The sequence below is a fragment of the Chiloscyllium plagiosum genome, unplaced genomic scaffold (assembly GCF_037043375.1).
Source record: "Chiloscyllium plagiosum isolate Xiang-an unplaced genomic scaffold, Cpla_swu_hap1 HiC_scaffold_9, whole genome shotgun sequence".
NCBI lineage: Eukaryota > Metazoa > Chordata > Chondrichthyes > Orectolobiformes > Hemiscylliidae > Chiloscyllium > Chiloscyllium plagiosum.
This window is the reverse complement of record NW_028270147.1, coordinates 68,770,348-68,786,058: the sequence shown is the minus strand read 5'-3', so window position 1 is coordinate 68,786,058 and position 15,711 is coordinate 68,770,348. Positions and strand designations below refer to the sequence as shown.

The following is a 15,711-nucleotide window of genomic DNA, read 5'->3' as shown; positions in this document are numbered from 1 at the left end:
CCAACACTAGTTATAGACCCATTATACTTCTAGAGTCATAGAGATGTGCAGCAGGGGAACAGACCCTTCGATCCAACTCATCCATGCCAACCAAATATCCTAACGTAATCCAGCCCCATTTGCCACCATTTGGCCCATATCCCTCTAAACCCTTCCTATTCATATACCCATCCAGCCTTTTAAATGCTGTAATTGTACCAGCCTCCACTACCTCCTCTGGCAACTCCTTCTATACACATACCACCTCCTGCATATAAAAGTTGTGACTTCTGCCCTGTAGGTGGCAGCTAGCAGGCAAGTTATTCGCTGCGCAGTTCCCAGTCTCGGACTTGTTCTTGTACCCACAGTACTTATACAACTGATCCAGTTCAGCTTCTGGTCAATGGCGATCCCCAGGATGTTGATGTGGATTCAGGGATGGTAAATCCATTAGCGGAGTTGGGGTTTTTTTTGGACATCTACTCAAGTGTTGAGTAGGATTTATTTATGAGCCCAAGCCTAAATTGTCTTGGTGTAGCCACTTATGGGCACAGATTTTCTTCAGTGGCTGCTAACAGTTCAAACAAAATAAAAACATTTCTCTTATCCACAGTTCTTACCTTAGTTGGTGGAAGATCATTAATGGAGCAACTAGATCTAGGTCACTTCGCTGAGTAGCTCCCACAGCAACTTCCTAGAACTAAGACACTTGGCCTCCAGCACCCACAACCTTCTCTCTGTGCTGGAAATTACTGTTTATGCTTATATACAAAGAATGACTGAGTAACAGGAACTGAAAACTGGAAAAAACTCTAGGGGATAAAAACAAAGACAAAAATGCCCTTCCACTTATTTCTATGGAAACTTGTTGGAACACTTTGAATTTGGACTCACCAGCAACAATGAGTTTGCCATTCAGCTCAGCTGTTCCTAGACCAGAGCGGGCATACTGCATGGGGGGCAAGAGCTTGCCATCTTCATCTTCAATTTCAACTTCAAAACTGATACTCTTGATTAGACATGGAGTGCTGATGGGTGAACTGTGGGGACTATTGCGGCCATGAATGAAAATGACACATAGTACACCATTTAAGACAGCCAAACAAAGATACGTAGTGCCTGAAGGACAAAGCAGAAGAAATGACTTGTCAGCAAGTAGGCAGAGGTCTACACACAAATGCAACCTAGCCATGCATCCAATGTGGTGAATAAAACCTTTCCAACATGCCTACATAGAATGGCAGGGCATATTCAAAATTTGACTCCCTCAGCAAGCTATCCAACCCATTGCAAGAAATTAAAGTAGAATTGCATACTTTCAGAGAAAAAGCTTCATGTAATTTCTTCTCCCTTAAAATTGATTAACAATGTTTCCAATAAGATTGCTATAGATAGGTAACTTACATGATGTTTTCTCCGATGCAATGATTTTCCACTCATCTTTGTTTGTTTGCACTTGAGTACTCTGAATTCCAGGAGAGATGCTATGCATCTGTCGGTGGCTGTTCTCCCGCGGAGATGTCTTCTGCAAAATCAAATGGGCAGCTAGAAAACCTAGCTAGGCTACACCTGCATTCATCTTCTACCTTCACACCCTATTCCTCCTTCATACCAAGGTTACTTAAATCATATGCAAGAAACTGTACTGCTATCAACTTCCAAAACAAATAACATCTATTCACTTCCCTCAAACAATATGCAATAAAATAGCCACCAAATTAATACCATTACTTACGTACATAATGCATGTAAAAAAATGGTGCTTAAAAAATCATTACAAGTACCAAAACTAAAGCACTCTAGATACAGGAGGCAGACTAAACACTGGACAGTTGATTCAACCATGTGGGTAAACAGCACTATACACACTTTATAGATTTGTCAAGTCTCCACAATGTCCCAGTAGGACCCTACAATTTGTGCTATTCAGGTTGGTGGCAACTGAATGTTTAGCATCTCCTCAAAAGCAGGAGGAAAATTACCCAATATGCACATCAGGCAATGCTAGAAACAACTTTAAGAATAGCTCCAGCCAAAGCTCAACAAGTTAGAAATCTCCTTCTATGCTAAGGAAGGATATGGTCAGCAAGGGAAAACACCTCAAAACAGGTTTACTGCATTACATTGGGTGGCACACCTGTGTAGTATCTCAAACCGACTTCTAAATCCTACATCCTTCCGCTTTACACTACGCAAGACAAACAGCTCAAAACCTGCATTACACTGACCATATAAGCAAAATGAAAGTTCTGTGCTAGCCTGATTAGTGGGAATTGAACATACCATCCCAACTAATATTCACATGTGCACCCCTTAGTATTCAGTACCTGTACAAACTGAATGTGGTCATCATCAATGCCAAACACTTCAGCCTGTCCATCTAGTACGCTCCCATCAAGCAGTTTGTGATCAGCAGAGTAGTACAAGGTTTGAACCTGCAAAACAGCAACAAATACCCATGTGGCTACTGTTCCATAGCAACAAGTTAGTTCACACAAGCTCTTGGTTACTTTTAGGTTCTTTAATCCTGGAAGGTCTCTGCTTTCTTGAAGAGGACTGCAGTTGGTTGACAGAAAATTTAAGTCATTGCACGATGGTAGAAACTTTAAGTAAACAGATGATGATCGATTCTTTGCACTCTCAGTTCCTTTCGATATCTGAAGTGTAGGAAATCCACTGACAAAATGAAACAGGAGTATTGTTTTGCACCGCATAAGTTTCTCTTATGCTGCTAGGGAGAACTGTGCAAGGTAAATACAGGAACTCCAGAAAACTATAACACAACTATTTCCTTATATAGAGATTACAAATATTTGGCCTTTGAAGGTGGAAAATTAATATTAACTGGGCAATTTTTAAGTCTGTCGTTTTCCTCCTTCCAAGAAGCCGATTTATAGCCTGGAGGTTATAAAAGACTATCTGGTGTTAAATTTCATATTTGCAATCTTTCTCCAAGTCACGTGAGAGTCAGTTGCTGCCACGATCTGCAGTCTAGGTGAATCTAGGATGCAAAGGACCACCTGATTTAACTCTGTACCTTCTAAGTAGTTAGACTGTCAACTTTCAGAATTTAATTGTTATGAAAGTCTACTCCACAAGATAAGCAAAGATTGGAAAATTGGCCTGGAAAAAGACAATCTCAAATCTTTAAATCTGGGTCAGGTTCTAAAGTAACATTTTACAATCGAGATATAAGGAGTAACTGGAAAACAGTAATGGTTCACCACTGGGACACTACTAGATGCGGAAATCTTGTCAGGTGTACTTGGAGACTAGAGGAACCTTGATTATCTGATTGTCAATTATCCGAATTTCAGATTATCCAAGGATTATGGGGTTGAGGAGGTTGGGAGGGGGCTCTCGCAGTGAGGTGCTGCCTAGTCTCCTGACCAGGGAGTGGACTTAGCAAGTGCACGCTATGACAATCCCATTGAGCTATATCTTTTGGGGGGGGTGGCTTCAGCAATGCTGCAAGTCCCTTAAACACAAGTGTGTGTCTACTCAGAAACAAAAACCTGAGACAGAGAGAGAGGGAGCAAGGCAAGCAGAGTGAGGAAAACAAAGAAAACTTCAGAAAACACAGCCCCAGCTGAATCAATTAACTGAATAATCAATCAATTATCCAAACGAAATAGTGCCCACCCATCTCGTTCAGATAATTGAGGTTCCTCTGTATTGTGCTGTGCTATTGTCAAACTGAAAAATACTACCTACCACAAATGTATTAATGTTCGAACCGGTACAGACTTGTTAGGTTCCACCTAACTTGGTTAGTAAAGTCACAAAAATAAGAAACATCCCCTTCAAATAAATTTTAGATTAGTGGTGCTGGAACAGCAGTTCAGGCAGCATCCGAGGAGCAGTAAAATCAATGTTTCGGGCAAAAGTCCTTCATCAGGAATAAAGGCAGAGAGCCTGAAGCGTGGAGAGATAAGCTAGAGGAGGGTGGGGGTGGGGAGAAAGTAGCATGGAGTACAATAGGTGAGTCGGGGAGGGGATGAAGGTGATAGGTCAGGGAGGAGGGTGGAGTGGATAGGTGGAAAAGAAGGTAGGCAGGTAGGACAAGTCATGGGGACAGTGCTAAGCTGGAAGTTCGGAACTAGGGTGAGGTGGGGGAAGGGGAAATGAGGAAACTGGTGAAGTCCACATTGATGCCCTGAGGTTGAAGTGTTCCGAGGCGGAAGAGGAGGCGTTCTTCCTCCAGGCGTCTGGTGGTGAGGGAGCGGCGGTGAAGGAGGCCCAGGACCTCCATGTCCTCGGCAGAGTGGGAGGGGGAGTTGAAATGTTGGGCCACAGGGTGGTGTGGTTTATTGGTGCGGGTGTCCCGCAGATGTTCCCTAAAGTGCTCTGCTAGGAGGCGTCCAGTCTCCCCAATGTAGAGGAGACCGCATCAGGAGCAACGGATACAATAAATGATATTGGTGGATGTGCAGGTAAAACTTTGATGGATGTGGAAGGTTCCTTTAGGGCTATGGATGGAGGTGAGGGAGGTGGTCTGGGCGCAGGTTTTGCAATTCCTGCGGTGGCAGGGGCAGGTGCCAGGATGGGTTGGGGGCGGGGGGGGCGTGGACCTGATCAGGTAGTCACGGAGGGAACAGTCTTTGCGGAAGGCAGAAAGGGGTGCGGAGGGAAATATATCCCTGGTGGTGGGGTCTTTTTGGAGGTGGCGGAAATGTCGGTGGATGATTTGGTTTATATGAAGGTTGGTAGGGTGGAATGTGAGCACCAGGGGCGTTCTGTCCTTGTTATAGTTGGAGGGATGGGGTCTGAGGGCGGAGGTGCAGGATGTGGACGAGATGCGTTGGAGGGCATCTTTAACCACGTGGGAAGGGAAATTGCAGTCTCTAAAAAAGGAGGCCATCTGGTGTGTCCTGTGGTGGAACTGGTCCTCCTGGGAGCAGATACGGTGGAGGCGGAGGAACTGGGAATACGGGTTGGCATTTTTGCAAGAGGTCAGGTGGGAAGAGGTGTAATCCAGGTAGCTGTGCGAGTCGGTGGGTTTGTAAAAAAAATGTCAGTGTCAAGTCCGTCGTCATTAATGGAGATGGAGAGGTCCAGGAAGGGGAGGGAGGTGTCAGGGATGGTTTACCCTTCAAATAAATGTCTAATAAAATCTCAAAATCTCCAAGTGGGTTTTGCTCAACTAGCTCTCTACTCTATTTAATTATGACTAGCAGTAATCACTGAACTAGTCCAAAATATCAATGCTATTTTGTACAGGTCACTGATGAAAAAAGATTTATTTTTGCATATCATATTGTTGTTTCTGTCAATACACAATACTATCAACAGCTTTGTCTAAAAAATACTAAAATCATAAAATTGCAAGAGATTTTGCTCAAATCTCTCTTCATTCAAGATTATAATCCCAATTCCAACTGGTCTTCAAATCATCAGTACCTAGTTATAGTGCAGCAATACCACTTGAGCAGACCATCAACCCAGAGACTGTCACAGAAATAGCAACTGCAACCACATTTTATTCAAAGATAGAGATCCACATGTTAATCCATTAGCAATATTTTGTTTTTCACTGTTAAGATATCAACTAGGAAGTTCACTTGTGATCTGCATTTAAAGGAAGTACAATATACAGATAACAAAAACTACAGAATGAGCCTGTGATGCATGCAGTGAACAGATGCACAATTGGAGCTCGTCTTAAAATTTCTAAGTTTTGTGCAATAACAAAATAAACTTGTTTGAACTGAATACTTCCATTTTTCCTCAAACATCATTCAATAATTTTTTCAGCCAGAAAAATACCTTAGAAACCCACTTTCTGAAAAAAGATAGTGAAAATCTGAAGTGTTGGAGTAGAAATAAAAAAAAAGGAAAATATAAAAGACGTAGTGTGCATATTATGCAAGCATTGGCACAAGTACATAAAGGGAGAAAAAGAACAAAGAAAAAGATAATATTGAGTGTGAGATGAAACAAGATAGGAGGCTCCTCACATGGAGCAAACACTATGTGCCAACGCGCCTGTTTACATGCTATGGAATTCCATACAACTGCCTGCCAACCAGATGCACAATATTTCTCCCAACAGAGTGCTGGTCCAATTAATCTCAAATTTATCATGACCCCTCCAAATAATGTAATGAATTGAATTCATGGCCTGTGCAACATTAAAATCGGAAGAACTGCAATTAGAAAACAACTTACCAGGTAAATATTCCCAGTTCTTACTTAAAAGTAAGCCTTTTTTTCTGCCCCTTTAGAGAATGTTAACATTTTCTAGAATTAAAATTTATTTCCAAAAACCACCCCAATAAGGCAATTTTAGTCAGATTCTGCTACAATGTTGTAACTTATAATGTAAGTAACCTTAATAATCCTGCAAAGGAGCAAACACCATTAAATCAACTCTTGCCCAAAGCAAAATTCTGCAGACTTTAGGGAAAGGCCGCTGCTTCCTTATGAGTCACTACCCTCGCAGCATCTTCCATTTTCTTCAGGCTTGTAGTATCCTACTTTTGTTAGATTAAACCTAAGGAAATAAAAATCAATTGGGAGGGACAGAAATTAGAATATTGTACTTACTCAAATGGATTAGCTGTGGAAGGAAGCAATTATACATAGAAAAGTACCTCGTCTCCCTTTGTCTAAAGCTTTTTCTCCCCCCTACACTGCAAGGCAGATATTCCAAAACAGATTTCCAAAAATAAAAAGCATCATAGCAGGGAAAAAAAAAAGACTAAACAATTTATACTGCTCACCTTCACACCCCACTTTCTCAGCTTAGGGGCACCTACAGCAAAATTTAAATTCTTTAGGATCATAGTTTATTAAATCATACTGTAATAGTGCAAACCTCCACATAACCATAAACATTCATTTTTGTTCATACTAACCTCTTCCATCAGTTCTTCCAGGTTTTTTCCGTTCTCCCAGACACTACGCTGCACCCAGTTGATTACCTTTGTGTAAACTTTACCATTGCTTGGCAAGGAGACATTTTTGTCCAATATCACCTCCAACTGAAAAAGAAATAAAAAAAGATTCAATGAAAAGTAGTATCTCAGTTTCAAGTATCCAAATGTAATAAGTATCTTTACAGCTAGGCTTAAAAAAAAAAGGTTAAAAGAAAATCCAAGCATTATAGCCAAAGAGTATTCTTCCATACAAGAAGAAATTTCAACAGGAAATAAAACAAACAGCAATTATGCTGCGCTTTGAAAATAGCAAGTTCAAACTATTCTAGATTTAAGAAAGGATGATGGCACGTTAGACCAAAGTGCTCAATTTCTCATTTGTTTACCTTTAGTCGTGGAAGTTTTAGAAATTCATCTTGCTCTGAAATCTCCAACAAGTTTTCCTGAATGCAACTGTCAATCTGGCCCAACAGCCGAGTATCTCCCATTTGGCTGGCAAAGTTTCGATAAGAAATGCAATTTTGGACATCCATCCTGGACAGTATATAATCACCACAAACCTAAATGTTACATTAGAACAAATTAGCAGTTTATTGAACAATTCAATGCAGTGAGGGGGTACTGGTACAGTAGGAATTAAACAAATACTAGCCACAATGAATGTAAACCAAAGGAATTTTAAAAACTCACTGAAAAGGCACACTACACGGTCACTTAGGGGTGCATAAAAGCACAGAGCCTGCTTTCGCCATTATATTCTCAATGTAAAAAAACATTCTAGTACACATTAAACAACTGCCAGAATAAGTGACATTCTACGTATGTAATTAAGTCAAAAAAATGAAAAGTTGTATGTTTGCATAAGTTTAACTTCTCAGCAAGTGCAGCATCGTTAACTAGGTGGAATAGTTAATATAACGTGTCATGGGAAAACAGTTTTATCTGCCCACCAATATCAATGTTATTACCCTGCAGAGTCTTACAAATACAAAGCAATATTCTTTGGTTTAAATGAAGTACACTTGCAGTAGCTTGTCTCACTACATAGTAATGTATATAATGAGTGCTATGACTGATTTCCGAATACCAGTTACATCCAGGTTTATCTAGTTTAGGGGAATAAAAAAAACCAAGATTTTGCACCGAAACAAAAATGGTTAAATAAGAGAAAGAAAAAAAAATAAAGCAAACTGGGAAATTGACAGGTGATAATGCCTTTCAACCACGTTCAGGGGGAAAAAAAAATCTGACTAAAGCTAAAATAAAAAGACTAGAGTTGACAATTTCATTTTAGTGAAGTCTCAAAACTCCTGTACCCAAATGCGAAGCATCTGGCCGATTACCACTTATACACAGACATACACACCTGTCTCACTCGATCCATCTTCAATTTTTTGGCTGCTGAATACACATCTGTTACCAGTTCTTTATCTGCTTTAAGCCTGCAAATTCAAATTTTAAAAAAGTCAAGTTCTAAAGTTCACTGAAGTCCACAAAGGAATTTTACAATTCTTTTGAAAAAGTATAAGAAATTCCTACTGAAGCAATTGGCCAAAATATTTTGACAAATCAAAGCAAGCAACTAATCCTGGCTATAAAAAAAAATTTACAACATTTGATTTACAAGTGGATCAATAAATACCAGCAAGAACAAACAACTTATTAAAGCTTATGTAGGTTAACAAGCAAACCAGATGGCTCAACTAAAAACAACTTGTCATTAACGAAGGTGAATAACTGTCAAAGGGGAAAAAAAAACAATTCTTGGATGCTTAGGTGAAATTTTTATTTTTTTTTCCCTCAAGGAACCTGTTCAGTGATGTTATTACATACCTCTGGAGGAGCATGGACTTGAATCCACACTTCCCAGTCCATGGGTAGGGGCACTACTACTACACCACAAAAAGGGCCCCCCGCCTCCTTGACTCTTAATAATTAGATGGAAAGGCCCGAAAACAGCTCCAATTTCCAAATTTCAAACAATTGTATCACTGAATACATGCTGTGCAGACTCAAGAGAATGTACCTTGCCAGATCAGGGTCTAGAGACAGCAAAGATTCAAATGTTGTTCTCACATTGCAGAAATATCCATTTATATTCCATCTGGTTTTATATTTGGATATAACTTGCCTTACAAACTGGAACTAAAGTTTTTACAGGTTATAATGTCAATGACAGTCATCTCAGTGCTTAACGCCAAAAAATAACTACATGTAATTTCATAAACACCACTTACTGTGCAGTGTAGGCATAATTCATCAGGATTTCAACTGCAGCTGGGTTTAAGTCATCAAACTTCACATGAGAAAACCCATGGGGATCACTATCATTGTTGAAAATTTCAAACAGGTAAGGACTGCAGCAAGCAAGAACAGCTCTATGAGCCAGCATTTCATGTCCACACACCTTAAACGAGAAAAATATTTCAAAGCGCGAGTTAAGAGTCACAGACGTGTATAGCACCAAAACAGACCCTTCGGTCCAATTCATCCATGCCGATCAAATATCCTAAATCAATTTAGTGCCAAGTGCTGGCATATGGACATATCCCTCTAAACCCTTCCGATTCATATATCCATCCAGATACAATTACATCAAAGGTATCAGCCTCCACCACTTCCTCTGGCAACTCATTCGATATACACACCACCCTCTGCATGGAAAAGCTGCCCCTTAGGTCCATCTTAAATCTTTCCCGTCACCCTAAACCTATGCCCTCTAGGTCTGGACTCCCCCATGTCAGGGAATAAACCTGGTCTATTTACTCTATCCATGCCCCTCATGATTTTATAAACTTCTATGGCGGTCACCCCTCAGCCTGACATTCTAGAGAAAAGAGCCCCAGCCTATTCAGCCTCTCCCCATAGCTCAAATCCTCCAACCCAAGCAACATCCTTGTAGATCCCTTTCAAACTTCACAACATCCTTCCAATAGGAGAGAGACCAGAATCGCTCACAATATTCCAAAAGTGGCCTAACCAATGTCCTATACAGCCGCACGTGACCTCCCAACTCTTATACTCAATGATTTGACCAATAAAAGGAAACCATACCACCTCTTCTTCACTATTTTATCTACCTGCAACTCCACTTTCAAGGAGCTTTGAACCTGCACTCCAAGGTCCCTTTGCTCAGCAACACTCCCCTGAACCTTACCATTAAGTGTGTAAGTGTTGCTCTGATTTGCCTTACCAAAAATGTAACTCCACACATCTATCTAAATTAAACTCTATCTGCCACTCCTCAGCTCACTGCCCATCTGAACAATATCACCAACATTCCATGAAATAGTATTCTGGAAAAAAAGTGCACAACTGGTTCCAAGATTGGCTGTATCAAAGTTAATGCTCATTTGATATTCAGAATTAGAGTCACAAACTGCCACAAGTCACTTCCCTAAACGGTAATCCCATTTCATTTGCAAACAGCTCAGAATGATCAATTTAAAATTTCAAAAAGAAAGTTGTCTTTTCCAATCTAAATCACGCAAGTCAGAAAGAATCGAAGTTATATCCCCAAATAACTAACTGCTAGGGCCAAACTATCCTGTTTGTATGAAGGGCAAATTTGAAAAAGAATTGGTTTCCAATCCGGGGCATGTTCAGACATTGGTTGGACAGATTCTGTTTCAACTTGCTAGACAGGTTGTAATTCAATGATCTGTATTCAAGACAAGAATGGTCACTTGAGATGCCAGAGGGTACCTGTGGAGTAACACTAAAATACAAGCCCCTTCTTTTAGAACAGTAAAAGAAAACAGAAAGGAAAAATGTAAAATGTAAATATAAACTAAACTAAACTAGAAAGAAACTCCTTTTTGTTAAATTGATTGTGTACCATTGTACATATTTTCCTTAAAACAGGAGGTTAAAGGAAGAGCAATTTGTAAATACCTGCAGTTTAACGTCACAGAACTGCCCACTTTTTCGCAGGGCATTGAGTTTGGCCACGGATGACTCAATGAAATTCTCATCTTCAAAAACTAAGTATCCGTTAGGAATCATTTTTCTTCCTTATGGGCAAAGAAGCCTGCTAAAATAAAATTTAACTTTCCAATAAATTGTAAAAATAGATTAAAGCATACCTAATCTGATCATATTTTGCACTGCTGTGTACCATGGGAAAGATCACAAAAGAACTGAACTGAGTGCAAAGAACTGGGTGCACGAAAAGAACAGAGCATAGCACAAAAAGTACTTAGATTTTCATGGCTCAAAAAGGAAACTCAGTTATGTAGTCACCCAATTATCTGAATTTGCAAGTTGCAAGGAGTACCATGGAATGCATCCGAATTGTTTAACAAACTGGTTTCTTGTTCAGCATTGAGAATGAAAAGGGGCAAGTAGTACAGTACTATAAGAAACACATTGTTTCAATTCAGGAGATTTTGCAAATTTTTTCCAAAAATCAAGCATTTGGGTCTAGCAATCGAAAGCAAAATTTCAGCTTTAATGAAGACAGATTAACCAATCACTAATACCAAAGATATATAGCAAAAGTACCAACTTTACACTGACTCAAATGGTTTTACTCACTCTAGAAATGTTATTTGAAACTGAAGAACCAAAGTTTAATACTTTCAATAATATCATATATAAACTAATATATTCAATTAGTTGGTATCAACACCCAAAAACGTTGAAAAGTGACAGACATTTCAATTGCCTAGCTTTCACCATCAACAAGCACATTCTATACAAAAGAAGAACATGATATATTGTATGTAACTGTTTTAAAACTTACGTAACACTGCTGTACTCCAAAAAAAATCTAAATAAACTTCAAAAACTGAAGGCACTTCGACAGGCTTTCGGCACTCTGGATCCAGCTTTTAAACAAATTGTGAAAAAGACAATTCCCGATGTTTCAATATAGGTAGATAGTGATGAGTCCAGTAATGATAAGCCTTAAAATGGTCCTGGTAGAAAGAGTCAGACTCGTAGCCAATGAAAAAGGAGTCCAAAAATACACCAAGGCTATAGACACGTATTTTGATTGTGATGTTCTTGCATATTATCCTGGAGGAAAAATACAGAATTGAGATTACATTTTTAAAAAATACACTAAGTTAATCATATCCACCAACCCTACCATTTTTTTGCCCACCATATCTCCAACCTTTCTTTTCACCACTGCACTACAATAACATGCTTGCCATATTTTTTTTTAAAAACTAAAAAACTCGAGTGGCTCTAGGATATGCTCCAAACCTCCATTCTGCACAATTAAACTCTATGTTCAGCCTATCTTCAGGTTATGGAGTTGAAACAAGGTGCTGGAAAATAGGCCACAGCTCCATTCCAATACAAACTGTTGCCTGAATCATCGAATGTGACTAAGTGACAAGTTCAAAAATAAATTAGTCTTACCTGTATAAGACGAAACAAGACATTTCAATGCAGTTGAATATTGCAATTGTGACCAAAGGGTTTATAATAGGGTGCTCATTTAGTGAGTTTCAGAAATGCATTAAAAAAAAACCAAGCCATTCTGCCCTTCAAACCTGCATAATGAAGACCTCCTGACCTGACTATGATCTCAACTACCCCATCTGACATGGCTCCCAACTCCTGTAAATTTGATGGTTTTTTTTTTAAAATATAAAGCCTATGATAATACCAAAGCACAAATGCCAAATGTCTTCAATTATTTCTTTCTTGAAAATATAAAGGGTGAGAAATTATGTAAAGGTTTATTTTCCTAGTTTAACACAGTGAAATTAAGGAACTTTGTATGACACTCCGCCACTAATTAAACAGTGATGAATCTTTCCCTTCTAATACTCAAGTATATTAAAAGAAAATTGCTACATGGTGCATGTACTTAAGGACACCACAAATGCAAATGACAAAATGAACAGATCCTGTGGCATCACTGTAGCACGGCCTGACCAAGAGATACTAATAAAAACCAACTTGTTTTTGACTGATCTATACAAAGCACTGGCATGCCACTACTATAATAATACACATGGTTGCGGTTATGCTAATGTGGGCAAGATTCTGCAGCATTAATTCACTTAAATACGAGGGCACCTTGATGGAGATCATCAACACACAAACCCCATCCACTAGAAAAGACAAGTCTAAAGATGTTGAAAGCAGAGTTCAACACCAGATCAATAATAAAATTTATTGCAAGAATAAGTGACTTTGATCATGTTGATGTGAATATAGCTTCAAAAACAGGTCCGATGGAGCAAGTGACCTGACTAAGAGGTTACTTGTTACTCCCTCCAGTGGAGGCAGATATGGGCTGGGAAAATGACACCTGGTAACACTCCACTAGGTAGTACATGGAGTCTGCATAAGTGGTATAAGGGCTGTCTTGTAGAAAAAGCCAAGATATGAAGGGAAACGCTAGATGAGATAGAAACAAGTTTAATACACAGGTACCAGTTTTTAAAAAGAGGGTTGGAGAATAGGATTTGCTGGATAGCTCTTTCGCGAACAACGACATACGTAACGGTTCAAATCGAAGGATAGGCCCTTCTGTACTGTAAATTTCTATGGATTCTAACAATTATTTTCACTTTCAAAAGAAGCTCAAATGCCGACAGCACCAAAACGCACACGACAGATTCTGGAGAGCCCATCAAGTGGACCTGTCATACAGTTGCACTGGCCACTATGGGTCGCTAAATGTATTCGATCTCAAGCGAGTTCTAGAATTCACCAAAAATACTACCCGACACCAGTTAATTTACAAATGTGGTTAGAGCTCCTCAACTGCAGTTCAAACGAATTTGATTTCTTAAACAAAACTGTGACACAGGAAACTTAATCCCTTCATTGAAGTAACAAAACAGTACTTTGATATTCCAGCTGTTAAATACCGACTGCAATTCTTCGAAGAATTTACAAGATATAGACAGATTAAAATTCTCAGACTAAACAGTGAATTACAAAATAGTTCGAGCAAGCAGGATGTGGCAAGACAAAACAAGATTTTTCTGACTCCTCCTCAAAGAAAGATGCTCAAATGCATAATCCGTCCTGAACGGCTATACAATAATTTTGGCAAGCACCGTCGCACTGCATTTTCCACCCCCAAAAAAAGTGTATTCGGGTGTTTACTAAAACACTGAGAATCAAATGGTAATTTTTCCATCTGTGTCAACTCCAACCACCGGGTTTACAGAATCTGCATCCTCCCTCATGCCAGCCCTTTGTGCCAAACCACAGCTCCGGAGAAAAAAAAAAGTCACTGAGCTGAAATGTTAACTTTGTCCATAAAATGCGGCCTGAACGACCAGCATGTTCTCTCTGGTTTCAGATTACCAGCACCCACATCAGGTCGTGCCTGTAAGCAGTTCACGGGCTCTTACTAAATCGGATCTTCACACTGGTCGGAATAGTCTTCCCTTCAGGCAGCCCCAACCCACCGCTCCTGCGAGCCCTTTTTTTTTCAGCGCACAAAAAAAAAACCCACCGGATCCGAGACTCGACTTTTCTCACGTTCTGCTGACCTGTCACTATCGCTTGGCTCCTTCGAGGACCCCCTCCCTCCCTTAACCCCCTCCGATCTCCAGTGTAAAAAAACAACCCCTAACGAAAGGCTGTGAAGGCCCACGGTTATTAAAGCCGAATGGCAGCGACTCCCACACGCGATCCCAAACAGACACAGGATGCCATGTGCGCGTTCCGCTCTCATACACCCCGTACCCATCAAAACGGAGTCAGGTCAGCGGCGGCGAACCAAGCGCACATGGAGGTCAGACTCCCTGGTGGACATAGCGCCCCGTTTCTTCCAGCAATCCCCCTCCCCACACACACACAGACAGACTGGGAAGTGGGGGGGTTTAAAAAAAACTAATTTTTTTTTTAAAAAGGTTGCGCTACGTGGCCATACCGCAGGTTGAATGGCTTTCAGGCTCATTTCTCTCGGATCGGCCGCTCTTCGGTCACTGGCGCCCGAGCCCGAGTCTCGCGGGACCCACACCGCGATCGTTAACGTCCAAAAAATATTACTCCCGCCCCCGGCAAAAAAAAATCGGTTCGTCTGTCCACAGCTCTACCAAACTTAATAGTCTTGGGAACGTGAGCCCATTTCTCCCCCACCCCCCTCCCTGATTGGCTATACTGCTCGCTCACAATGACCCCATTGATCAGTCGCCCTGTCAATCACTGTTGCCACGCAGCCGCAAAGTTAGGTTGTCATTGGAACCATGGTCTTCGCGCCTCAACAAAGAAAAGCCAGAATCAAAATACTGCAGGCGAGGAGATAAATTCTCCCATTCATTACCTTTCTAGGAAGAAAGCGGACGATGTGCACCATATTTGATGAAGTCAAATGTTCCCTTTGCACTGCTAAGTGTCCTCGCTGCGGTAAATAGCCGAGATAGTTTTGAATATCAACCTCACCCCACAGCTTCCAAGCCGCCTCTGTAAGCGCTAAAACTGCTCGCGCCCAGATAAAATAGTGACGTGATACTGGGTTGTTGCGTACACTGCGCATGCGTATGAGCTGAGCCTGCCCTCGCAGAACCGCACTTGAGCAATGGGGGCTACGCGCGGGGCGGGGGGAGGCGAGAGAGGTTTCCAGAAACACAGTCAACAGTAAGAACCCTGGTAACAGTGCAGTGATTGGAACATCGTCTTAACACGTGCCTGGCCACTCAGACTGGTTATCAAACAAAACCTTTGGGGCTCAAGGGGAAATCTTCGTGTACAGTCCTGTTTCTTGTTATCTCCGCAGTTATCCACACCCTTGTCCCGATGATGACCTTTGAATGTGGATGCCAGTGGACACTATATTTATGAGGTAAACGCAGAGAGTGCTAGAAACACTTGACAGGACAAGCATCCTCCGAAGGAAGCAGGCTTTACATTTCAGATCGACAACCTTCCTTCA

General features: G+C 40.7%; 1 protein-coding gene across 5 annotated transcripts in view; it reads right to left on the bottom strand.

Moving 5' to 3' along the window:
* LOC122547130 (influenza virus NS1A-binding protein-like) overlaps nucleotides 1–15,259 on the bottom strand; it is a 30,526-nt gene extending 15,267 nt beyond the window's left edge. The window contains exons 1-10 of one of the 5 annotated variants that reach the window (XM_087990751.1): nucleotides 15,103–15,259; nucleotides 11,602–11,876; nucleotides 10,752–10,890; nucleotides 9,095–9,264; nucleotides 8,224–8,299; nucleotides 7,244–7,417; nucleotides 6,837–6,962; nucleotides 2,307–2,414; nucleotides 1,384–1,504; nucleotides 874–1,098 (exon numbers count right to left, since the gene is read on the bottom strand). In XM_087990751.1, coding sequence (XP_087846877.1) covers nucleotides 874–1,098; nucleotides 1,384–1,504; nucleotides 2,307–2,414; nucleotides 6,837–6,962; nucleotides 7,244–7,417; nucleotides 8,224–8,299; nucleotides 9,095–9,264; nucleotides 10,752–10,862 — 1,111 coding nt within the window. In that variant the 5' untranslated portion in view covers nucleotides 10,863–10,890; nucleotides 11,602–11,876; nucleotides 15,103–15,259. Of the gene's footprint in view, nucleotides 1–873; nucleotides 1,099–1,383; nucleotides 1,505–2,306; nucleotides 2,415–6,836; nucleotides 6,963–7,243; nucleotides 7,418–8,223; nucleotides 8,300–9,094; nucleotides 9,265–10,751; nucleotides 10,891–11,601; nucleotides 11,877–12,227; nucleotides 12,246–14,522; nucleotides 14,541–14,709; nucleotides 14,854–15,102 lie in introns of those variants that run through there. The other 4 variants (XM_087990752.1, XM_087990753.1, XM_087990754.1 and 1 more) reach the window with 4 other exon arrangements.
* Between the last annotated feature and the right edge of the window lie 452 nt (nucleotides 15,260–15,711).